This window comes from Hyperolius riggenbachi, chromosome 8, assembly GCF_040937935.1.
Source record: "Hyperolius riggenbachi isolate aHypRig1 chromosome 8, aHypRig1.pri, whole genome shotgun sequence".
NCBI lineage: Eukaryota > Metazoa > Chordata > Amphibia > Anura > Hyperoliidae > Hyperolius > Hyperolius riggenbachi.
Genome location: NC_090653.1, coordinates 293,862,485 through 293,889,085, shown reverse-complemented (window position 1 = coordinate 293,889,085; position 26,601 = coordinate 293,862,485). Strand labels below are relative to the sequence as shown.

The following is a 26,601-nucleotide window of genomic DNA, read 5'->3' as shown; positions in this document are numbered from 1 at the left end:
GGCAGGCAGGTCCCATACCTCCTTCGCCCCGGAGGTCTCCTATCAGTAAGTGCTTCATGTCACTTCCTGTGTAAACAGGAAGTGACATGAAGCTCTTAGACATTGGAGACCTCTGGGGCGAAGGAGGTATGGGACCTGCTTGCCGCTGCTGCTGCCCGTCCGTTGTCACTAAAGATTGCAGGAGGGGAGCGCTGAGAGGAGAGCCCGAGGTGAGGGAGGGGGGGGAATGTCCCCCCTCCCCACCGATCTGTGGCCACGCTCTCCTCTTATTATGTTGCGACCCCTCCTGCCCCACAAAACTCCCTAAGCGGGCCCTAGGGAGGGGGGGGAGGGGGATGTTTTTCTGCAGGGGGCCCGGGGATTTCTAGTTACGCCCCTGACACTACCCCTTGAGGATCCTCTGCATGGCCCTGCTGATCCTCGTGTAAAATGGGCTGCGGTTCATTTGCAATTTCCCTTAAAGTGAACCTTAAGTGTCCAAAAAAAATTGAGTTTTACTCACCTGGGGCTTACCTCAGCCCCCCTGCAGCTGATCGGTGCCCACGACGAGTCGCTCTGATGCTCCGGGTCCCACTGGTGGCCACTTCCGGTTTTGCCGTCAGGCTGGGGAACGTGGCTGATACTATGTGTTCCCAGCCAAAATAGCGCCCCTATGTGGCCATATGTCCGCATAGGCACCCGTATGCGGACATATGGCCGCATAGGGGTGCTATTTTGGCTGGGAACACGTAGTATCAGCCGCGTTCCCCAGCCTGACGGGTCCTGACGGCGAAACCGGAAGTGGCCGCCAGCGGGACCCGGAGCATCAGAGCAACTCGTCGTGGGCACCGATCAGCTGCAGGGGGCTGAGGTAAGCCCCAGGTGAGTAAAACTCAATTTTTTTGGGACACTTAAGGTTCACTTTAAGATTTCCAGGTGTGGGTTGTGGGTGATAATGATTGGGACATGGCACATTTCAGGAGCTGAGTCCTAGAGGTGATGTTTGCTTTCTTGATTTGGGCTTCGGCCTTTAGCGGATTGTATACGTTGTTTGATGAAGTTCTTCAGGTACTCCAGTTAATTGCCTCTGTCCATCCTGTCTGAACAGATCTGGTTGCACCTTATAGCTTGGATGTAAATGATAAAGTTCTGTCATTCCTGAGGTATGTGGGACGGTCTGTCACTTTGTGGTACATAGATGTCTGAAGGTTGTACCCCGATGTATATGGTGGCATCAAGAAAATGAATCTCAGTGTGAAATAAGCTTCGTTTCAGTTTGATTGGTGGATGGAGCACATCTGAAGTGACAGGCATATGGAGGCTGCCATGTTTATTTCCTGTTAGGCAATACCAGTTGCCTGGCAGTCCTGCTGATCTATTTGGCTGCAGTAGTGGCTGAATCACACACCTGAAACAAGCATGCAGCTAATCCAGTCACACTTGTCACCTGATCTGCAGCATGCTTGTTCAGGGGCTGTGGCTAAATGTATTAGAGGCAGATCATCAGCAGGACAGCCAGGCAATCTGCATTATTTAAAAGGAATAAAATAGCAGCCTCCATATCCTTCTCATCTCCGATTGCCTTTAATATACATTATGAAGTGTGGAATAAGAGCTGCTATGCTGTGTTAGCTGGCAGGACATTACTAAGGAGGTAAGTCTCTGGGATGAAAAGTCCCCTTAAACACCTGACCTGTGGTGCCTCTTATTATTGTGCCAGCAGTGCAGCGTGGAAGAATGTTAGCTCAGGTGGTTTGCACAGGGTTGTTGCATTGATCTTCACTTTACCTTTCAGTCCAGGTTGTCCTGGAAGTCCAGAAAGTCCGGGGGGTCCTTCAAAATTAAAGAAGGTTGAAAGAAAATTAAAGATTGTAAAAGCACAAAATAAAGCACTAAGTTGAGTGCCTCCTCTCCATTCCCAGGCGGGCCCTCCTCCTATTTCACAATATGCAAAGATAGTAAGGATCAGCAGCCTGGACCCGGGGAGGCACACCCCTGCAAAGAAGCTTCCATCAGAGACTTCTCACACAGGTATGTTATCACACTCACACTCTTGTACAAAACAGAAACTCACATAGGCCTGGTGCACACCAAAAACCGCTAGCAGATCCGCAAAATGCTAGCAGATTTTGAAACGCTTTTTGTTATTTTTCTATGGCGTTTTGCTAGCGTTTTGCGGATTGCTGCGGCGGATTTCAGTATAGTAGATTTCATATATTGTTACAGTAAAGCTGTTACTGAACAGCTTCTGTAACAAAAACGCCGGCAAAACCGCTCTGAACCTGCGTTTTTCAGAGCGGTTTGCGTTTTTCCTATACTTAACATTGAGGCAGAAACGCATCCACAATACAAAAAATGCCTCACCCCGGCATTTTTCGTTTCTGCAAAACGCCTCCCGCTCTGGTGTGAACCACCCCATTGAGATACATTACCCTAGCGTATCCGCACCCGCAAGCTGCTGCAAAAACGCTGAAAAAGCCGCTCGGTGTGCACCAGCCCATAGTGTGTATTGGCAAGATAAGGATTAGATGGTGAGCTCCTCTGAGGACAGTCAGTGACATGACTATGCACTCTGTACAGTGCTGCAGGAGATGTCAGTGCTGTATAAATACATAATAATAATATGGTAGGACATTACACTATGACTATGGTAGGATTAGAGTGTAAGCTCCTCTGAGGACAGTCAGTGACATGACTATGTACTCTGTAATGTGCTGCAGGAGATGTCAGTGCTATATAAATACATAATAATAATATGGTAGGACATTACACTATGACTATGGTAGGATTAGAGTGTGAGCTCCTCTGAGGACAGTCAGTGACATGATTATGTACTCTGTAATGTGCTGCAGGAGATGTCAGTGCTATATAAATACATAATAATAATATGGTAGGACATTAGACTATGACTATGGTAGGATTAGAGTGTGAGCTCCTCTGAGGGCAGTCAGTGACATGACTATGCACTCTGTACAGTGCTGCAGGAGATGTCAGTGCTATATAAATACATAATAATAATATGGTAGGACATTACACTATGACTATGGTAGGATGAGAGTGTGAGCTCCTCTGAGGACAGTCAGTGACATGACTATGTACTCTGTAATGTGCTGCAGGAGATGTCAGTGCTATATAAATACATAATAATAATATGGTAGGACATTAGACTATGACTATGGTAGGATGAGAGTGTGAGCTCCTCTGAGGACAGTCAGTGACATGACTATGTACTCTGTAATGTGCTGCAGGAGATGTCAGTGCTATATAAATACATAATAATAATATGGTAGGACATTACACTATGACTATGGCAGGGATTAGAGTGTGAGCCCCTCTGAGGACAGTCAGTGACATGACTATGTACTCTGTAATGTGCTGCAGGAGATGTCAGTGCTATATAAATACATAATAAGAATATGGTAGGACATTAGGTTATGACTATGGTAGGATTAGATAGTGAGCTCCTCTGAGGACAGTCAGTGACATGACTATGTACTCTGTAATGTGCTGCAGAAGATGTCAGAGCTATATAAATACATAATAATAATAATATGGTAGGACATCAGACTAGGACTATGGTAGGATTAGATTGTGAGCTCCTCTGAGGACAGTCAGTGACATGACTATGTACTCTGTACAGTGCTGCAGTAGATGTCAGAGCTATATAAATACATAATAATAATAATATGGTAGGACATCAGACTATGACTATGGTAGGATTAGATTGTGAGCTCCTCTGAGGACAGTCAGTGACATGACTATGTACTCTGTACAGTGCTGCAGTAGATGTCAGAGCTATATAAATACATAATAATAATATGGTAGGACATTAGACTACGACTATGGTAGGATTAGATTGTGAGCTCCTCTGAGGACAGTCAGTGACATGACTAGGTACCCTGTAAAGTGCTGCAGGAGATGTCAGTGCTATATAAATACATAATAATAATATGGTAGGACATTAGACTATGACTATGGTAGGATTCGATTGTGAGCTCCTGTGAGGACAGTCAGTGATATGACTATGTACTCTGTATAGTGCTGCAGAAGATATTAGGGCTATATAAATACATAATAATAATATGGTAGGACATCAGACTATGACTATGGTAGGATTAGATTATGAGCTGCTCTGAGGACAGTCAGTGACATGACTATGCAAGAAGTTTTAAAATTAGGATGATACCATTTATTGGCTAATTAAAATGAATAAGAATAAGCAAGCTTTCAGCCTTGCAGCCTTCGTCGGGCTTACATCCTGTTAGTTTGCAGGCTGGTGGTACAGACAGCTATATACATGCAACATCAAAGGGGAAAACAGATTTGTCTCAAGCATAAATACATGTCATTAAGATGCCTTAAGTGAAACAGAACATCCAAATGGGATGAGAAGTTGTTAGCTGAGATAAGGATCCTTTTTTACTCCATGCTCACAGACCTGGGAGTTGGACTGACACAGAGGTATCGTAAATTCTGAGTTCATCTATCATTTGACGTTTTGAAGCCACCCTTCAGGGCAGTGACACGAAGAACATACATGCTGTGTCCGTTGGATCGAAAGTGTGTAGCAACTGGGAGTTCAGATTCAGTATCGTTAATAGTGTGCCTGTTTCCATTCATATGTTTGCGCAGAGTTTGTCCAGTTTCTCCCAAGTACATAACATTGGGGCATTTAGCACACATGATCAGATATACCAGATTGGTGGAACCACAGGAAAATGTGCCTTGTACTCTGTACTCCTGTTGTGAACCTGGTATTGTTAACCTGTCAGTGGAGTAAATGTGTCTGCAGGTCCCACACCTTTTTTTTGTCGGCAGGGTGATGTACCGTTTTGTTGAGGCCTATTCAAAGAACTCCTGACAATCATCTGTTTTATATTGTATGGTTGCCGATATGTCAAGAGGGAAGGTTTAGGGAATATCTTTCTCAGTCTGTGATCCTTGTGTAAAATGGCATGAAGTTCCTTAGCAATCCTCCTTAAGATTTCCAGGTGTGGGTTGTAGGTGACAACCAAAGGGACACGGTCCTCTTTCTGGTTTTGCTTATATTTCAGGAGTTCAGTCCTGGGGATGATGCTGGCTTTCCTGATTGGGGCCTTAGCCATAGGAGGACTGTAACCTTGTTTAAAGGAGTTGTCAGGCCAAATTTAATAAAATAAACGCTACTTACCGGGGGCTTCCTCCAGCCCCAAGCTCCCAGGACCTCCCTCGCCGCAGCTCTGCCCGCAGCCGTTCGCCGGAGCTCCGACCCGGTCCCCGGCGATGACGTCAGAGCGACCTGGAGGTCGTTCTGTACTGCGCCTGCGCGATCGGCTGCGGGCAGAGCTTCGGCGAGGGAGGTCCTGGGAGCTTGGGGCTGGAGGAAGTCCCCGGTAAGTAGCGTTTATTTTATTCAATTTGGCCTGACAACTCCTTTAATGAAAGGGTTCTTAAGGCGATCCAGGTGCTTGTCACTGTCCTCCTGTCAGAACAAATCCGGTTATACCTTATGGCCTGGCTGTAAATTATAGAGTTCTTAATGTGCTTGGGATGAAAACTGTCATATCTTAGGTATGTGGGACGGTCTGTAGGTTTGCGATACACAGAGGTTTGTAGGTTGTCACCCCTGATGTATATGGTGGAGTCCAGAAAGTTAATCTCTGTGTGAGAGTAGGTAAGTTTCAATTTGATTGTAGGATGGAAGGCATTGAAGTTTCTGTGGAACTGGAGAAGATCATCCTTACTTGCGGACCAGATGATTAAAATATCATCAATGAAGCGGAAGTAGGCCATGGGTTTTATGCCACATGCATTGAGGTATTCCTCTTCGATTTTGGCCATGAAGAGATTTGCATACTGTGGTGCAAATTGTGAACCCATTGCCACGCCCATCTGCTGTAAATAGAGGTCCTGTCCAAAAATGAAATAAATATGAGTAAGAATGAATTTGATCAGTTCAGCAATAGGCTTTACAGGTATGCCCTGACCCTGAAGATATTTACGGCAGGCCGCAATACCATCATCATGGAGGATGTTCGTGTACAGGGACTCCACGTCCATCGTGGCCAGTATGGTTCCCTCAGGTACTGGGCCGATGGCTGACAGTTTGTTCAGGAGGTGGGTGGTATCCTGTAAGTAGCTGGGTCTTTTACAGACAAGAGGTTTCAAGATGTTTTCCAGCCACCCAGAGATGTTCTCTGTAACAGTTCCGCTCCCTGAGATTATGGGCCTACCTGGGTTTTCTGCTTTGTGGATCTTGGGAAGCATATAAAAGCAGGCTGTTCTAGGCTCTTCAGGGATAAGGGTCCTCCTTACATGTTGTCTGATGTTTGCAGGCAATCTGTTAACCATCCTATTGAGTGCCATCCTGTAGCCTTTTGTGGGGTCCCCCTGTAATTTGGCATAGTGAGTGGTGTTGGATAACTGTCTTCACACGAATATCCCCCATGATGATGGTATTGCGGCCTCCAGTAAATATCTTCTGGGTCAGGGCAGACCTGTAAAGCCTATTGCTGGACTGATCAAATTCATTTTCACTCATAAATATTTCACTTTTGGACAGGACCTCTATTTACAGCAGATGGGCGTGGTAATGGGTTCACGATTTGCACCACAGTATGCAAATCTCTTCATGGCCAAAATCGAAGTGGAAAACCTCAATGCATGTGGCATAAAACCCATGGCCTACTTCCGCTTCATTGATTATATTTTAATCATCTAATCCGCAAGTGAGGATGATCTTCTCCAGTTCCACAGGAACTTCAATGCCTTCCATCCTACAATCAAATTGAATCTTACCTACTCTCACACAGAGATAAACTTTCTGGACACCACCATATACATCAGGAGTGACAACCTACAAACCTCTGTGTATCGCAAACCTACAGACCGTCCCACATACCTAAGATATAACAGTTTCATCCCAAGCACATTAAGAACTCTATAATTTACAGCCAGGCCATAAGGTACAACCGGATTTGTTCTGACAGGAGGACAGAGACAAGCACCTGGATCACCTTAAGAACACTTTCATTAAACAAGGTTACAGTCCTCCTATGGCTGAGGCCCAAATCAGGAAAGCCAGCATCATCCCCAGGACTGAACTTCTGAAATATAAGCAAAACCAGAAACAGGAACGTGTCCCTTTGGTTGTCACCTACAACCCCCACCTGGAAATCTTAAGGAGGATTGCTAAGGAACTTTATCCCATTTTACACAAGAATCACAGACTGAGAAAGATATTCCCTAAACCTCCACTCTTGTCATATCGGCAACCACACAATCTAAAACAGATGATTGTCAGGAGTAGAGTGGGGCCGAACCTCCGATTTTAGGTTCGCGAACCGGGTTCGCGAACTTCCGCGTAAGGTTCGGTGTGCGTAAAAGTTCGCGAACCGCCATAGACTTCAATGGGGATGCGAACTTTGAAAAAAAAAATTATGCAGGCCACAAAAGTGATGGAAAAGATGTTTCAAGGGGTCTAACACCTGGACCCCCAGGTGGAGGAGTGGGATACATGCCAAAAGTCCCCGGGAAAAATCTGGATTTGACGCAAAGCAGCGTTTTAAGGGCAGAAATCACATTGAATGCTAAATTGCAGGCCTAAAGTGCTTTAAAACATCAATCAGGTAGTGTAATTAATGTACTGCTTCACACTGACACACCAAACTCACCGTGTAACGCACCGCAAACAGCTGTTTGTGTAGTGATGGCCGTTCTGGACTGGTGCGCACCATGGCGAGAACAGGTATGCAGTGGCGGGTTCACTGAACAGAACAGGTATGCAGTGGCGGGTTCACTGAACAGAACAGGTATACAGTGGCGGGTTCACAGAACAGGTATGCAGTGGCAGGTTCACTGAACAGGTATGCAGTGGTGGGTTCACTGAACAGGTATGCAGTGGTGGGTTCACAGAACAGGTATGCAGTGGTGGGTTCACAGAACAGGTATGCAGTGGTGGGTTCACAGAACAGGTATGCAGTGGCAGGTTCACTGAACAGGTATGCAGTGGTGAGTTCACAGTACAGGTATGCAGTGGTGGGTTCACAGAACAAGTATGCAGTGGTGGGTTCACAGAACAGGTATGCAGTGGCAGGTTCTCTGAACAGGTATGCAGTGGTGGGTTCACTGAACAGGTATGCAGTGGTGAGTTCACAGTACAGGTATGCAGTGGTGGGTTCACAGAACAGGTATGCAGTGGTGGGTTCACAGAACAGGTATGCAGTGGCAGGTTCACAGAACAGGTATGCAGTGGCGGGTTCACTGAACAGGTATGCAGTGGTGGGTTCACTGAACAGGTATGCAGTGGTGAGTTCACAGTACAGGTATGCAGTGGTGGGTTCACAGAACAGGTATGCAGTGGTGGGTTCACAGAACAGGTATGCAGTGGTGGGTTCACAGAACAGGTATGCAGTGGCAGGTTCACTGAACAGGTATGCAGTGGTGGGTTCACTGAACAGGTATGCAGTGGTGAGTTCACAGTACAGGTATGCAGTGGTGGGTTCACAGAACAGGTATGCAGTGGTGGGTTCACAGAACAGGTATGCAGTGGCAGGTTCACAGAACAGGTATGCAGTGGCGGGTTCACTGAACAGGTATGCAGTGGTGGGTTCACTGAACAGGTATGCAGTGGTGAGTTCACAGTACAGGTATGCAGTGGTGGGTTCACAGAACAGGTATGCAGTGGTGGGTTCACAGAACAGGTATGCAGTGGTGGGTTCACAGAACAGGTATGCAGTGGCAGGTTCACTGAACAGGTATGCAGTGGTGGGTTCACTGAACAGGTATGCAGTGGTGAGTTCACAGTACAGGTATGCAGTGGTGGGTTCACAAAACAGGTATGCAGTGGCAGGTTCACTGAACAGGTATGCAGTGGTGGGTTCACTGAACAGGTATGCAGTGGTGAGTTCACAGTACAGGTATGCAGTGGTGGGTTCACAGAACAGGTATGCAGTGGCGGGTTCACAGAACAGGTATGCAGTGGCGGGTTCACTGAACAGGTATGCAGGTACTGAACAGAACAGGTATGCAGCCAGGAACAAGCTAAGCCTAACTAATCTTTCCCTATGAGAGACAGTCTGCAGCAGCTCGCCCTACTCTCACTAACGCAGGCACACGAGTGAGCCTAATGGCCGCCGCTGCCTGCCTTGTATTAGGGGGGGAGTGGCTCCAGGGGCTAGTGTAGCCTAATTGGCTACACTGGGCCTGCTGACTGTGATGTAGAGGGTCAAAGTTGACCCTCATGGTGCATTATGGGGCGAACCGAACTTCCGCAAAAGTTCGCCTGCGGGACGCGAACGCGAACCACTGAAGTTCGCATGAAACCGTTCGCAGGCGAACCGTTCGGCCCAACTCTAGTCAGGAGTTCTTTGAATAGGCCTCAACAAAACGGAACATCACCCTGCCAACAAAAAATATGTGGGACCTGCAGACACATTTACTCCACTGACAGGGTAACGATACCAGGTTCACAACAGGAGTACAGAGTACAAGGCACATTTTCCTGTGGTTTCACCAATCTGGTAAATCTGATCATGTGTGCTAAATGCCCCAATGTTATGTACGTGGGAGAAACTGGACAAACTCTGCGCAAACGTATGAATGGACACAGGCACACTATTAACGATACTGAATCTGAACTTCCAGTTGCTACACAATTGCGGTCCAATGGACACAGCATGTATGATCTTCATGTCACTGCCCTGAAGGGTGGCTTCAAAACGTCAAATGATCGATTAATATCAGAAACAAAATTTATAAATTGGTTCAAAGCTGTGGACAAGGGCTTAAATAAGGACAAAAACTTTTTATATTGGTATGAGGCTGATGATATTTAAACTCTTTCTCAGTCTATATAGCTGAACTTGTGAACTCAGAATTTACGATACCTCTGTGTATGTCCTTGGTGGCATCGGGTCCTCATCGTGGTGCAAAGGGGACCTGTTGGTGACCATTGACGTCACCAGCCTTTACAGCAGGATCCCACATCTCAATGGCATTTATGCCGTAAAGATGTACTTAGATAGAGACAAAAAGGACGTTTCTTATAAGGCCTATGAGTGTCTGGAGTTTGTCCTCACACACAATGCTTTTCTATTTGGGGACTCATGGTACAAGCAGGTCTCGGGCACCGAGATGGGGACCCCTGTCGCCGGCACTTATCCAAATTTATTTTTAGGTGCTTGGGAGGAACTCTACACCCACTATGTTTTTTAGAATATTTAAACCAAAATGAAAAAAAAAACATGCATTTTACCATGGATTGGTCAGAAGAAAGCATTTGCTTTCTTGACCTTGAACTGGTTATTACATCTGAAGGTGTTGTTACTAGAGGCTACCGCAAGCCCATGGCCTCTAATACCATCCTACATTCCAACAGCTACCATCCAAATCATGTCACGGAATCTCTTCCTTTTGGACAATTCCTGCGTTTACGCAGGAATAACACCAACTTGGAAGATTTCCTAAACCAAGCAGAAGATCTTAAACAAAGACTTCTTGCTAGAGGTTATAATGAAAACCGTCTAGACCAAGCCATGAGAAGAGCCATGATGAAAGATAGATCAGAGTTGATAAAGAGTAGAAAGCAGAGTAGGCCCACCAAAAATTCGGGAGTATTCTCTTTTGAATTCTCCCCCATGGTCAAACAAATCAAGTGGGCCTTCAGTAAGAACTGGTCACTCCTACTTGAGGACCCAGTTCTAAAGAACAGCCTACCTCCCCAACCTCTGATTGCCTTTAAAAGAGCACCTACTATCGGTGATGTCTTGGTTCACAGTGACTTTCGTAAAAATCCACAGCGCACTTGGCTGAGCGAATTTACATCCACAGGCAACCACCGATGTGGCTTCTGTAAAGCCTGCCATCTAATGAATACTGGCAGATCCTTCCAGCTTGGCTCTGTGCAATGTAATGTTCCATTCTTTGCCACGTGCAGAACCAAGTATGTGGTCTATGCACTTTGGTTTCCATGCCAATGTTTTTACGTCGGCAAAACAACCAGAATGGTCAAAGAATGCATCCTGGAACATGTACGTCTGCTACCCAAGGGCAAAGGTTGCCCAAGGATAGTCGAACACATGTCTGCTGTTCACCAGAACGATCCCAATCTCCTGTCCTTTGCTTGCATTGATGTTTGTAACACCCTCGCAGAGGTGGCGATAAGAGGAAATTATTGCACAGACAAGAAGCGCATTGGATTTTGCACACCAATGCTATGGGTGCGTTGGGTCTGAATGATTACGTTGATCTTGCCTGCTTTCTGGACCCTTAGGTGTCTTTCTCCGACCTATACCCCCGCATGCAGCCACCTTTTGTTGCCCACTGGTTTACACCATGGCACCTTTTTCTATTCATCTTTCATATGGCTTTTTAGAAATGTTTTGGACCCATTTATGGGCCTTTGCAAACAATTTATAATAACATTTGTTGAATGTAATTCTATTCTTTTAGAGGGCTTCCTAGTTGCCACGGTGTAATTTGTTCCTCTCCATTTTTACGTGGTGCTTGTCTCACTTCCCTTCCAGGTTGTCTCTTTAGTGTACTATTCACACACTGTTCTTCTTTTTTCTCTCCCTTCACCCTCAGCCTTTCCTCTCACAAGCACTCACTGGTACACCCCAGATCACTTTTATCCCTCCCTTCCTGGCCATCCCACTTTTATTTTGCTCCACTGCTGCATTTAATTAGCTAATAAGCTTTAGTGTGTGAGAATTACTCCACATGTTACAGTGTTTACTGGCTACGGCTGTGTGGTTCCGCACCGGCCGGAATTGTCCAGTTTATGCACAGATGCTTTGTGCTAGATTAGCACTTGCCGTGGCTCCCTGAGCTTGCCCTGCCACCAATGTTTACATGGGTCGGAGCCGCTCGGACCGCCATTGCAACCAGCATCTTGTTGCCAAGTAACTGCAGTCTCTATGAGTGGCCCGAGTCTATTGACGCCCAGCTATTGGTCGCCTGTGCGCAACGTCCTTTATGACGTGTGCGCGTGACCTCCCTTACCATCTAGCTGGGCGTCTCTTACTCGAGCCTCATTGGAGCATTATCCTCAGGGTTGCTCGTAAACTACGCCAGTGCGAATCTATGCGTCGTAGTACGCAACTACGCATCGTAGTTTGCAGACGAAGTTTAAGAACTACACGTGCGCATTTCCGCGTAGTCGTAGTCCCGCTATGCGAAGCTTCGCCCGCTACGCGTAGTTGACTTATGTATTGCGATGTCAACTACGCGTGCGGTAACGGCATCTATATGGATCAATGCGCATGCGCAGAAATATTATTGCCCTTTTATACGCATACAATTCCGCATTGGAAGGTGGAATGTACGCTTATATTAGTTTATATTTGCAAATAGGTTGAAGATTATTGCAGAAATGTTTCCGCATAAGGGCATAAGCCGTCGCATCAACTACGCTTCACACTACGCGAAGCTTGCGTAATTTAACACGTAGTCTACGAAATGCAAACGTAGTGAAGTTTCTGAGTACATAGCCGTAGATTGCGAAGCGTATTTGCGTAAAAATACGCGTAGTTCCAGTGTAGCGAAGTTGGCTGACTACGACCATCCCTGATTATCCTGGGCCAATCACTAAGTGAGGGCGGGCCAATGCAGCGTACCGGAAGTGCACCTCCCGATAGACGATGTGACAATCCAGCCCCGCGATCCCGTCGAGATCTGCTCCCGTTAGCGTACGCAGGAAGTACGGGCGCAGACGGACATGCTGGATCGTCAGAGGAAAGAAAGAAAAAGCGACAGAGCAGGCCAATCCCGTCTAATCTGCTCCCGTTAGCATACGCAGGAAGTACGGTGAACAGACTGATAATAAAGATTGGTCGCACAGCTGCCGACAATATGTAATGGGACAAACCTCCACCAATCCCGTATTACTAGGCCACTGTTGCCATGCAGGTCTCATGCACTAGAGACTGCTGGAGGCAAATTCACTGTGTGCGTAGTAAACGGTTACGATTGGTTGTAGGTGCCCATACATGTACAATCCTGATTGTATATACAATCTGTAAACTAAAAATATCGATTTCGCGCTGGAAATCAGGTAAATACACTGCCACCACTCTCTCGCGTTCTGTAGGGAGGAAAGAGACTCCCGCTATCATAATACGGTAGCCAGCCCAATCACGTTCAACACGCTCCAGTCACCATTCGGGGAATAGTCACTTCCGACGGCTTAAAGACTGTGAGCAATGTGACGTTAAAGAAAGGTTACTGGGTCCCTATATGATGCAATCTCGAATTGTATTTACAATCGAGAAACGAAAGTTATCGATTTCACACAGGAAATCTGGTACTAGCTAATCCCAGAAGGAAGAAACGGTTATTTACAACCTAGCTAGCAGATCAACAATTATAAGCAAATAATAAAACAATGCGGTAGTATGACTGACTCTTCAGAGGGCAGATTCGTTATAGCAGCAATCAGATGACCAGAAAAGGCACAAGACTGAACGATAAAAATCGTTAGTTTATTTCTAAACTACATAAACACAGCTTATTTTAGAACAGATTGATTTGACAGAGAGAAGAGATGAAAAGAAACAGAATGTCCGAATATACAGTTCAAATACCGTTATTGGTAGTCCATGCAGCAATCGCTAGTCTTTGGCGTAAAGTCCAAAATGGCGGTTGCCATGCGGCCAACAAGCCTTTATTAGAAATAGTTCCAAGATGGAGGTTTTGGCCCGTGTCCTTGCGGGCTGCCAGGATGTTACTAGGCATCAGATTGAAGGAAAAGGACCTGGACTTTTGGGTCATGTCAGTTTTGTTCCTCACTGTAGGTGGGAGGAGTTATGACACATACAAGTCCAGCCTTGTGCAATTTGAATAAGGCAGTGCCCCCTTAAGCAGGGAGAGGTTTTGGGCCAATTCATATTTTGCCTGCTCTCAGCATGCCCGTGGGTAATATCAAGAACCCAAATGAATATTCACAGTCAGCGTAAGTGTGTGAATCTGCTAATACCAAACACGAGGAGTCTGGATCGCTAACAGCACCGTCCCCCCCTTTCACCTTACTGGCACTGGTTTCGAAAGATCCAGAGGGCTGAAAATCTCTCAGGACTAGTGTCATGTGGAATCTAATAAACTCCGTGAATTTGAGGGAACTGCGATCTTGGGAACACCAGAAATATTACCAAACTGTGCCTATTTATTAAATCTAGTTTCTAAGGTTTGTTGAATCTTTGGGTGTCCCCAGATGGCGTGATAAGGATCATTCCTGTCTCCTTTCAACTCAGGCCACAAGGCAGCTACGTGTCGGACTCCTGCTGGGTCGGTTCCTACCAGTCTGGAGAAGGACAGTGTAGGGGTGAGATTTCTCCCTTTCTGCCTGGTTGGGGGTCCCTGAATGCCCAGGACCCTTTGTCACATGGAGGTGCGAAAAAACTAGGTAATAAGAGCATTTGCTACCTTTGACCAGGGAGAGGAACTGTTAACCCCTGGCTTCCCTGGTCTTTTTGTAAGTTAAGCCTTTCCCTATCTGCGGTCACTTTTTAATAGTGGCGACAGGGAATATTTTATAAGGCTCTAACTACTTTTTTAGGACGAATAAACGTTGATTCGTCACAGACGCCTACTTAGTTCTGCTGCCATTCTGGACACATTGTGCACACGTCAGATGAAGCTCGGCAGTTGCCCTGTGAAACGGTCTTAAGGGCCGTGCACCTATTGGCGCCCACACCGGCTACCTTCCCCACACCCAGGTACGGCTTACACGTCATTGTGATGCCACTGTTTGGATACCAGTTTACCTGCACGTTTGAAATGTCAATTATATCTGCCACATACCGGTTGTTTTTTGCATGATGCTGCACTAATAAACTATAGTGCCAGACATTCCCTGTCTCCCAGATTGCTACTGTGCAGGCATCAGGCTACTGTGCAGGCATGGACTGGAGTGCAGGGTCTCAGCACTGGATAGGTGGTAAAGTTGATGGGCGAAATGATGGTATAATTGATTAGGGGAGTGATGGGATGGAGGGGGGGGGGGGGGGGGGGGTGATTGGAGGAGTGATGTTAAGGTTGGTGGGAGAAGTGATTAGAGTAGTGATGGGATAGGCAGGGTGATGGGAGGAGAGATTAGAGGAGTGGTGAGAGATGTAATGGGAGGGCTGATTGGAGGAGTGATGATAAGGTTGGTGGGAGAAGTTATTAGAGTAGTGATGGGATAGGCGGGGTGATGGGAGGAGATATTAGAGGAGTGATGATAAGGTTGGTGGGAGAAGTGATTAGAGTAGTGATGGGATAGGCGAGGTGATGGGAGGAGAGATTAGAGGAGTGATGAGAGATGTAATGGGAGGAGATATTAGAGGAGTGATGATAAGGTTGGTGGGAGAAGTGATTAGAGTAGTGATGGGATAGGCAGGGTGATGGGAGGAGAGATTAGAGGAGTGATGAGAGGTGTAATGGGAGCGGTGATGGTATCTCAATGTGCTGAGCTAACCCAGCATTCCAGATGTTTCAGGAAGGTATCTGGCCGCTATTCACACATTAGATTATTGGTTGAGATTATTCCTTGCCGAGTTCCGTCTGGGTTTGTAGGGGGCTTTACTTACAGAACCAGCCAGTTTAACCAGCAAATGGTGAACAAAGCAAATGCTTTTACATATATTTCTTGTTTTACTTGGATCCTGATAAAGAAAAAAGCATTGAAAAGACCACATTGAGCGTGTAGTGCTGGAGTACCTGGCATTCCTCTGGCTCCTGGGATTCCGGGGGGACCTGGTGTCCCTGGGATTCCTGGACATCCCCGCAGAATTGTCAGCTTGTTACCTCCTCCAACTTCAAGGATTTTAACCTCTAAAATGAATAGTCAAACACAAACATCATGTAATGACCATAGAATGATGATGCAGTAGCACTTACCTGACAAGGAGCGCGAGCACCTGAAGAGCTATGCTGCCGGCAGTGTATAACATTTACCACGCCCCTTCAATGTATCTCACGCTAAACCATGCAATACACATTGCTGAATCAACCTGAAAATCTCTTCATGCCTGTACTAATGTATTCAGTGGCATAACAATAGGGGATGCAGGGGCCCGCGGGAGGAGAAGAAGCTGCAGAGGGCCCGGGGGAGAAGTTCTTTTCCCCTGTGCTGAGAGACTGACAACTAAGGATGCAGAGAGAAAAAGCTTTCTGCTCTCTGCACCATCATTCTAATGACTGCATCTACTCAGTAGACAAAGATTTGTAGACAGTCCCTAATCAGTGTGCAGCAGGGTCTTGGGAGGAGAAGCCACAAGCCCTGGAGCGACTGACAACTAAGGGCGTGGATAGAAATAGCTTTTTACTCTCTGCACAATGACTGCATCTGCTCAGCCACTGATAATGAATCATACAAAGATTTGTAGACAGTCCCTATTTTGTGTGCAACAGGGTCTTGTGTACAGAGCCATGCCCCCAACCTCTCTGTTTCTCTACAAGAGCTCTGTACTGTAGTGATGCTGGAGAAGTCTGCAGAGCCAGTTCTGCTTCATCACCATCTGTATGTGTGTAAACATGCACGTTTTATCACAGAAGCTAATGTAATCGATAGAGAAAATGCCTGCAGTGCTTCAAGTGTGCACTAGCCAATTGAATAGCATTGGTTCTCAGTTTACCTGTGCGGAAAGCGGGAAGGGGGCGGGGGGGGGTTCGGTTTCCAAAGTTTTTTCTAGTTACGCCTCTGAATGTACGCTCCCATAGACTAGCGTGTTATAGCTTTATTGAACTGATTGGTCGGCACAACTTACTGCTGTTAAGATGTTTAAAACCTCCGGTGTGCTCGCAGTGATGAAACGTGTTGGGCGGAGCTTTTGACAGCGCACGGAGGGAGCGTGCTGTGAAGTCCTAGGACGCTGGTCTATGTTTTATATGCACATTTTTTACTGCAGCTAGTTTACTATCAGTACAGCCACAGAGTAATAGCTTATAGTGTACATACTGGAGGTAGCAGAGACCAGCACACACTGCAGCTAGATTACTTCAGTACAGGCACAGAGTAACAGCTTATACTGTACATACTGGAGGTAGCAGAGACCAGCACACACTGCAGCTATGTTACTATCAGTACAGGCACAGAGTAACAGCTTATACTGTACATACTGGAGGTAGCAGAGACCAGCAAACACTGCAGCTATGTTACTATCAGTACATGAACAGAGTAACAGCTTATACTGTAAATACTGGGGGTAGCAGATATCAGCACACACTGCAGCTAGTTTACTATCAGTACAGGGACAGAGTAACAGCTCATACTGCACATACTGAAGGTAACAGAGATCAGCACACAATGCAGCTAGTTTACTATCCGTACAGCCACAGAGTAACAGCTTATACTGTACATACTGGAGGTAGCAGAAATCAGCACATACTGCAGGTAGTTTACTATCAGTACAGGCACAGAGTAACAGCTTATACTGTACATACTGGAGGTAGCAGAGATCAGCACACACTGCAGCTAGTTTACTATCAGTACAGGCACAGAGTAACAGCTTATACTGTACATACTGAAGGTAGCAGAGATCAGCACAGACTGCAGCTAGGTTACTATCAGCACAGGCACAGAGTAACAGCTTATACTGTACATACTGGAGGTAGCAGAGATCAGCACAGACTGCAGCTAGGTTACTATCAGCACAGGCACAGAGTAACAGCTTATACTGTACATACTGGAGGTAGCAGAGATCAGCACACACTGCAGCTAGTTTACTATCAGTACAGGCACAGAGTAACAGCTTATACTGTACATACTGAAGGTAGCAGAGATCAGCACACGCTGCAGCTAGTTTACTATCCGTACAGGCACAGAGTAACAGCTTATACTGTACATACTGGCAGGGCCGTAGCAATAGGGGGTGCAGAGGTAGCGACCGCATCGGGGCCCTTGGGGCAGAGGGGCCCCGAAGGGCCCACCCTCAATTACAGTATTAGCTCTCTATTGGTCCTGTGCTCATAATAATCACTTCTATAGATACTTTGAACAGTGGTAATCATTAACAAGCTATTCCCCATCCCCTTCTTGCACCTCTGACACTGTAGTTGCCATTGGCAGGTTTTGGTGCGACGTATCAATTGTTATGTATGGAGTGCTTGGGGGGCCCATTGTAAAACATGCATCGGGGCCCACAGCTCCTTAGCTACGCCACTGCATACTGGAGGCAGCAGAGATCAGCACACGCTGCAGCTAGTTTACTATCAGTACAGGCACAGAGTAACAGCTTATACTGTACATACTTCTGGCAGCAGAGATCAGCACACACTGCAGCTAGTTTACTCTCAGTACAGGCACAGAGTAACAGCCTATACTGTACATACTGGGGATAGCAGAGATCAGCACACACTGCAGCTAGTTTACTATCAGTACAGGCACAGAGTAACAGCTTATATTGTACATACTGGAGGTAGTAGAGATCTGCACATACTGCAGCTAGTTTACTATCAGTACAGGCACAGAGTAAAAGCTTACGCTGTACATACTGACGGTAGCAGAGATCAGCACACACTGCAGCTAGTTTACTATCAGTACAGGCACAGAGTAACAGCTTATACTGTACATACTGGAGGTAGCAGAGATCAGCACACAATGCAACTAGTTTCCTATCAGTACAGGCACAGAGTAACAGCTTACACTGTACATACTGGAGGCAGCAGAGATCAGCACACACTGCAGCTAGTTTTCTATCAGTACAGGCACAGAGTAATAGCTTACACTGTACATACTGGAGGCAGCAGAGATCAGCACACGCTGCAGCTAGTTTACTATCAGTTCAGGCACAGAGTAACAGCTTATACTGTACATACTGGAGGCAGCAGAGATCAGCACACACTGCAGTTAGTTTACTATCAGTAAAAGCATAGAGTAACAGCTTATACTGTACATACTGGGGGTAGCAGAGATCAGCACACACTGCAGCTAGTTTACTATCAGTACAGGCACAGAGTAACAGCTTATACTGTACATACTTCTGGCAGCAGAGAGCAGCACACACTGCAGCTAGTTTACTCTCAGTACAGGCACAGAGTAACAGCCTATACTGTACATACTGGGGATAGCAGAGATCAGCACACAATGCAGCTAGTTTACTATCAGTACAGGCACAGAGTAACAGCTTATATTGTACATACTGGAGGTAGTAGAAATCTGCACATGCTGCAGCTAGTTTACTATCAGTACAGGCACAGAGTAACAGCTTACGCTGTACATACTGACGGTAGCAGAGATCAGCACACACTGCAGCTAGTTTACTATCAGTACAGGCACAGAGTAACAGCTTACACTGTACATAGTGGAGGCAGCAGAGATCAGCACACACTGCAGCTAGTTTACTATCAGTACAGGCACAGAGTAACAATTTATACTGTACATACTGGTGGTAGCAGAGATCAGCACACGCTGCAGCTAGTTTACTATCAGTACAGGCACAGAGTAACAGCTTATACTGTACATACTTCTGGCAGCAGAGATCAGCACACACTGCAGCTAGTTTACTCTCAGTACAGGCACAGAGTAACAGCCTATACTGTACATACTGGGGATAGCAGAGATCAGCACACACTGCAGCTAGTTTACTATCAGTACAGGCACAGAGTAACAGCTTATATTGTACATACTGGAGGTAGTAGAGATCTGCACATACTGCAGCTAGTTTACTATCAGTACAGGCACAGAGTAACAGCTTACGCTGTACATACTGACGGTAGCAGAGATCAGCACACACTGCAGCTAGTTTACTATCAGTACAGGCACAGAGTAACAGCTTATACTGTACATACTGGAGGTAGCAGAGATCAGCACACAATGCAACTAGTTTCCTATCAGTACAGGCACAGAGTAACAGCTTACACTGTACATACTGGAGGCAGCAGAGATCAGCACACACTGCAGCTAGTTTCCTATCAGTACAGGCACAGAGTAATAGCTTACACTGTACATACTGGAGGCAGCAGAGATCAGCACACGCTGCAGCTAGTTTACTATCAGTTCAGGCACAGAGTAACAGCTTATACTGTACATACTGGAGGCAGCAGAGATCAGCACACACTGCAGTTAGTTTACTATCAGTAAAAGCATAGAGTAACAGCTTATACTGTACATACTGGGGGTAGCAGAGATCAGAACACACTGCAGCTAGTTTACTATCAGTACAGGCACAGAGTAACAGCTTATACTGTACATACTTCTGGCAGCAGAGAGCAGCACACACTGCAGCTAGTTTACTCTCAGTACAGGCACAGAGTAACAGCCTATACTGTACATACTGGGGATAGCAGAGATCAGCATACACTGCAGCTAGTTTACTATCAGTACAGGCACAAAGTAACAGCTTATACTGTACATACTGGAGGTAGCAGAGATCAGCACACAATGCAACTAGTTTCCTATCAGTACAGGCACAGAGTAACAGCTTACACTGTACATACTGGAGGCAGCAGAGATCAGCATACACTGCAGCTAGTTTCCTATCAGTACAGGCACAGAGTAATAGCTTACACTGTACATACTGGAGGCAGCAGAGATCAGCACACACTGCAGCTTGTTTCCTATCAGTACAGGCACAGAGTAACAGCTTATACTGTACATACTGGGGGCAGCAGAGATCAGCACACGCTGCAGCTAGTTTCCTATCAGTACAGGCACAGAGTAACACCTTATACTGTACATACTGGAGGTAGCAGAGATCAGAGTAAGGGCCCGTTTCCACTAGGAGTGGTGCGATGCAGCTACAGAGCCACATTGCACCGCAGGTGTCCTGAAACACATGCACGGCCATGGAAGAGTTTCCACTGTGTGTATGTTGTGTGGAGCGGTGCGACACCCGCAGCCACGTCCCATCTCCTCCAATACACTTCCGCATCGGGAGATGCAGAAGTGATGCGATGCGGCTAGGTAGCTGCATTCACATCACTGCGTAGTGGAAATGGGCCCTAACAGCTTACACTATACATCTCGGGTAAGGGGAAGCCATGCAAATATTATAAAATAGAACTAAAATCAATAATGTAAGTGGATAGCAGGGGTCGAGTCCTGCGTGGACGCGGGTGGACGACGTCCACTTACTTTTTCCAGAGAGTGGACACCGTCCACCCTCGCTTGTGTGGAGGGGAGCAGCGCAGCGAAGGAGAGCTGTTGGCACAGTGGGGAAGGGCGGACGTCCCCCCCCCTTCCCTTACCTTCGTGCTCCCCTTTCTGCCTATCCCCTCCGGTATTTTTAAATGTCTGGCCGGTGGCAAAAGTGGGCGGAGACTTACCGCCTTGTTCCAGCCGCAAGGGACGCTCCGCTCTGTGTGCGACTAGAAGACCAGACTAGCCGCACACAGAGCGAAGCGTCCCTTGCGGCTGGAACGCGGAAAGTCTCCGCCCACTTTCGCCGCCGGCCCAACATTTGAAAACACCGGAGGGGAGAGGCAGGAAGGGGAGCATGACGGTGAGGGAAGGGGGGGAGACGTCTGCCCTTCCCCACTGTGCCAACAGCTCTCCTTCGCTGCGCTGCTCCCCTCCTGCTGGGGGCACACCTGGCTACCTGGGGACATATACCCCTGCCTACATATACTGGGGGACATATCCCACTGGCTACATATACTGGGCACATATCCCACTGGCTACCTATACTGGGCACATATACCTCTGCCTATATATACTGGGCACATATACCACTGGCTACATATACTGGGCACATATACCTCTGCCTATATATACTGGGCACATATACCTCTGCCTATATATACTGGGCACATATACCACTGGCTACATATACTGGGCATATATACCCCTGGCTATATATACTGGGCACATATCCCACTGGCTACATACACTGGGCACATATCCCACTGGCTACATATACTGGGCACATATACCCCTGGCTATATATACTGGGCACATATCCCACTGGCTATATATACTGGGCACATATCCCACTGGCTACATATACTGGGCACATATCCCACTGGCTATATATACTGGGCACATATCCCACTGGCTATATATACTGGGCACATATACCCCTGACTACATATACTGGGCACATATCCCCCTGGCTACATATACTTGGCACTTATACCCCTGGCTATATATACTGGGCATATATATACTGGGCACATAATCCTCTAGCTACATATACTGGGCACATATACCTCTGGCTACATATACTGGGACATATACCCCTGCCTATATATACTGGGCACATATCCCACTGGCTATATATACTGGGCACATATACCCCTGACTACATATACTGGGCACATATACCCCTGGCTATATATACTGGGCACATATCTCACTGGCTATATATACTGGGCACATATACCCCTGCCTACATATACAGGGCACATATCCCACTCCCCTCCGGTATTTTCAAATGTCAGGCCGGCGGCAAAAGTGGGCGGAGACTTACCGCCTTGTTCCAGCCGCAAGGGACGCTCCGCTCTGTGTGCGGCTAGAAGACCAGACTAGCCGCACACAGAGCGAAGCGTCCCTTGCGGCTGGAACGCGTAAAGTCTCCGCCCACTTTCGCCGCCGGCCCAACATTTGAAAACACCGGAGGGGAGAGGCAGGAAGGGGAGCATGACGGTGAGGGAAGGGGGGGAGACGTCCGCCCTTCCCCACTGTGCCAACAGCTCTCCTTCGCTGCGCTGCTCCCCTCCTGCTGGGGGCACACCTGGCTACCTGGGGACATATACCCCTGCCTACATATACTGGGGGACATATCCCACTGGCTACATATACTGGGCACATATCCCACTGGCTACCTATACTGGTCACATATACCTCTGCCTATATATACTGGGCACATATACCTCTGCCTATATATACTGGGTGGGCACATATACCACTGGCTACATATACTGGGCATATATACCCCTGGCTATATATAATGGGCACATATCCCACTGGCTACATACACTGGGCACATATCCCACTGGCTACATACACTGGACACATATACCCCTGGCTATATATACTGGGCACATATCCCACTGGCTATATATACTGGGCACATATCCCACTGGCTACATATACTGGGCACATACCCCTGCCTACATATAATGGGCACATATCCCACTGGCTATATATACTGGGCACATATCCCACTGGCTATATATACTGGGCACATATACCCCTGACTACATATACTGGGCACATATCCCCCTGGCTACATATACTTGGCACTTATACCCTTGGCTATATATACTGGGCACATATACCCCTGGCTATATATACTGGGCATATATATATTGGGCACATAAACCTCTAGCTACATATACTGGGCATATATACCCCTGCCTATATATACTGGGCACATATCCCACTGGCTATATATACTGGGCACATATACCCCTGACTACATATACTGGGCACATATACCCCTGGCTATATATACTGGGCACATATCCCACTGGCTATATGTACTGGGCACATATCCCACTGGCTACATATACTGGACACATATACCCCTGCCTACATATACTGGGCACATATCCCACTGGCTATATATACTGGGCACATATCTCACTGGCTATATATACTGGGCACATATCCCCCTGACTACATATACTGGGCACATATCCCCCTGGCTACATATACTTGGCACATATACCCCTGGCTATATATACTGGGCACATATACCCCTGGCTATATATACTGGGCACATAAACCTCTAGCTACATATACTGGGCACATATACCTCTGGCTACATATACTGGGACATATACCCCTGCCTATATATACTGGGCACATATCCCACTGGCTATATATACTGGGCACATATACCCCTGGCTATATATATACTGGGCATATATATACTGGGAACATAAACTTCTAGCTACATATACTGGGCACATATACCCCTGGCTATATATACTGGGCACATATACCCCTGGCTATATATACTGGGCACATATACCCCTGGCTATATATACTGGGCACATATACTCCTGCCTATATATACTGGGCACATATCCCACTGGCTATGTATACTGGGCACATATCCCATTGGCTATATATACTGGGCACATATACCCCTGACTACATATACTGGGCACATATACCCCTGGCTACATATACTTGGCACATATACCTCTGGCTACATATACTGGGACATATACCCCTGCCTATATATACTGGGCACATATCCCACTGGCTATATATACTGGGCACATATACCCCTGACTACATATTCTGGGCACATATACCCCTGGCTATATATACTGGGCACATATACCCCTGACTTCATATACTGGGCACATATACCCCTGGCTATATATACTGGGCACATATACGCCTGGCTATATATACTGGGCACATATACCCCCTGGCTACATATACTGGGGACATATACCCCCTGGCTACATATACTGGGGACATATACCCCTGGCTATATATACTGGGCACATATACCCCTGGCTATATATACTGGGCACATATACCCCTGGCTATATATACTGGGCACATATACCCCTGGCTACATATACTGGGGACATATACCCCTGGCTACATATACTGGGCACATATACCCCTGGCTATATATACTGGGCACATATACCCCTGGCTACATATACTGGGCACATATTCCTCTAGCTACATATACTGGGCACATATACCCCTGGCTATATATACTGGGCACATATACCCCTGGCTACATATACTGGGCACATATACCCCTGACTACATATACTGGGCACATATACCCCTGGCTACATATACTAGGCAACTATACCTCTGGCTACATATACTGGGGACTACTATACTCATGGCTACTTATACTGGGGACACCTATAGACCTGACTACCTATGCTGGGGGTACCTATTTTGGGGGAACTGCTGTCAGATTATCTGCATGTTTGTGGAACCGCTGTTATGTATTTTGGGGAACAGCTGCCAGATTATGTGTATGTTAGGGGAACAGCTGCTGCCAGATTACGTGTATTTTGTGGAACTGCTGCCAGGTTGTGTATGTTTGGGGGGCCACTGCTGCCAGATTATATGTATGTTGGGTGTTACGTGTATTTTGGGTGATCCGCTGCCAGGTTTCGCGTATTTTGAGGAACTGCTTCCAAATTATGTGTATGTTGGGGGAACTGCTGCTGCCACATTGTCTATTTTGGGGGAACCACTTCCATATTATCTGTATTTTGGAGGAACTTCTACCAGATTATGTGTCTTTTTGGTGAAATGCTGTCAGATTACATCTATTTTTGGGGGATACACTACGGCAGAGCTCAAACTTCCTCGGCAGACCTTTTACATCACTGCTAAGGTCATGTATATTTGGCCCCACCCATGACTACGCCCACGTTATGCTTGGACACGCCCATTTTTGGCGTGTCGCGCGTAGCACGGCGCAGGAGTCAGGCCTCAAATGAACGCATTTTATACTGACTCCTTATTCCATTTGCTTTACAAATGGATTTTATGTACAATAAAGCTGAGTATAAAATAATTCTTATTTGAAAGTTATGTATATCTTTTGATTGAAACCAATTATTTTTCTCCAGTACAAAATCGCCAAACGCAGCAGAATAACGCAGTGTCATTTCCGCGTGTTTGCCGCGTCACGTGTGCTGCTATTAAGTCCCGCGCAGTTACAGCGCTGAGCCCCAGGAAGCGCTTTCTGTATTCCTGGGGATGGAAACACCACAACTCCCAGCATTTCTCCGGCTTTAATGCCATGGAGATTATATATCATAAGAACAGAGAGGAATGAAAGCAAAAATGTAAATATAAAGAATGTAAACGCTACAATACTCCCCCACATAGAGCAATATGAATACACAAGCAGTAATGAGAGCGGTGTGCTTACCGGGACATGTGTCATTGCGTGCCAGCGCTGCGCCCATCAGGAGGACCATGCACAGTATCCATACCGGCTCCATGGCTGCAATGTGTTCTGCTGATAGGTGTTATGTGTCTCTGGTGGTTTCCTACCTTCAATACAAACACCATGAGTGAATGTCCCAATATTTGCCTAGCTGAGATTCCCGTAAGTGTAAGCGGGAGAAGGGAAGATTGTGTAAGCCATTGCATCACGGTGTGCTTATTTAGTGAGAGGTGAAGGAGAAATGTTATCAGAGCCGGTTACCTGGAAACCTGTGGCCCTGCTTACTGGAAGGATTACACTAAATGTGGGCAATAACCCAGAACACATAGGGCTAACGCTAAACCTAAGCCAGGGCCGTTTCACACCGGGACAGTGCGTTGCGGCCATTCACCACACTGCTAGCGCCAGTGTAATGAGAGTCTATGGGGAAGATCACGTAACTTGCGTAGCAGTGTGGTGCATTGGAAGTGCTCGATCTGACGTGGGTCCATAACCACGTTACTGTGTGTATCTGCATCGCCCTGCGTCTGACCGGAAGTCATGTTAGTCTATGGGGAAGATCACGTAACTTGCGTAGCAGTGTGGTGCATTGGAAGTGCTCGATCTGACATGGGTCCATAACCACGTTACTGCGTGTATCTGCATCGCCCTGCGTCTGACCGGAAGTCATGTTAGTCTATGGGGAAGATCACGCAACTTGCGTAGCAGTGTGGTGCATTGGAAGTGCTCGATCTGACGTGGGTTCATAACCACGTTACTGCGTGTATCTGCATCGCCCTGCGTCTGACCGGAAGTCATGTTAGTCTATGGGGAAGATCACGTAACTTGCGTAGCA

At 46.7% G+C, this 26,601-nt stretch overlaps 1 protein-coding gene across 1 annotated transcript in view; it reads right to left on the bottom strand.

The window, feature by feature from the left end:
• The window catches only part of LOC137527990 (ficolin-1-A-like), a 92,137-nt gene extending 66,271 nt beyond the window's left edge, over nt 1–25,866 (bottom strand). Inside the window, exons 1-3 of the mRNA XM_068249157.1 lie at nt 25,749–25,866; nt 15,655–15,768; nt 1,768–1,812 (exon numbers count right to left, since the gene is read on the bottom strand). Of these exons, the coding sequence (XP_068105258.1) occupies nt 1,768–1,812; nt 15,655–15,768; nt 25,749–25,821 (232 nt within the window). The 5' untranslated portion in view covers nt 25,822–25,866. The remainder of the gene's footprint in view (nt 1–1,767; nt 1,813–15,654; nt 15,769–25,748) is intronic.
• Nucleotides 25,867–26,601: the final 735 nt, after the last annotated feature.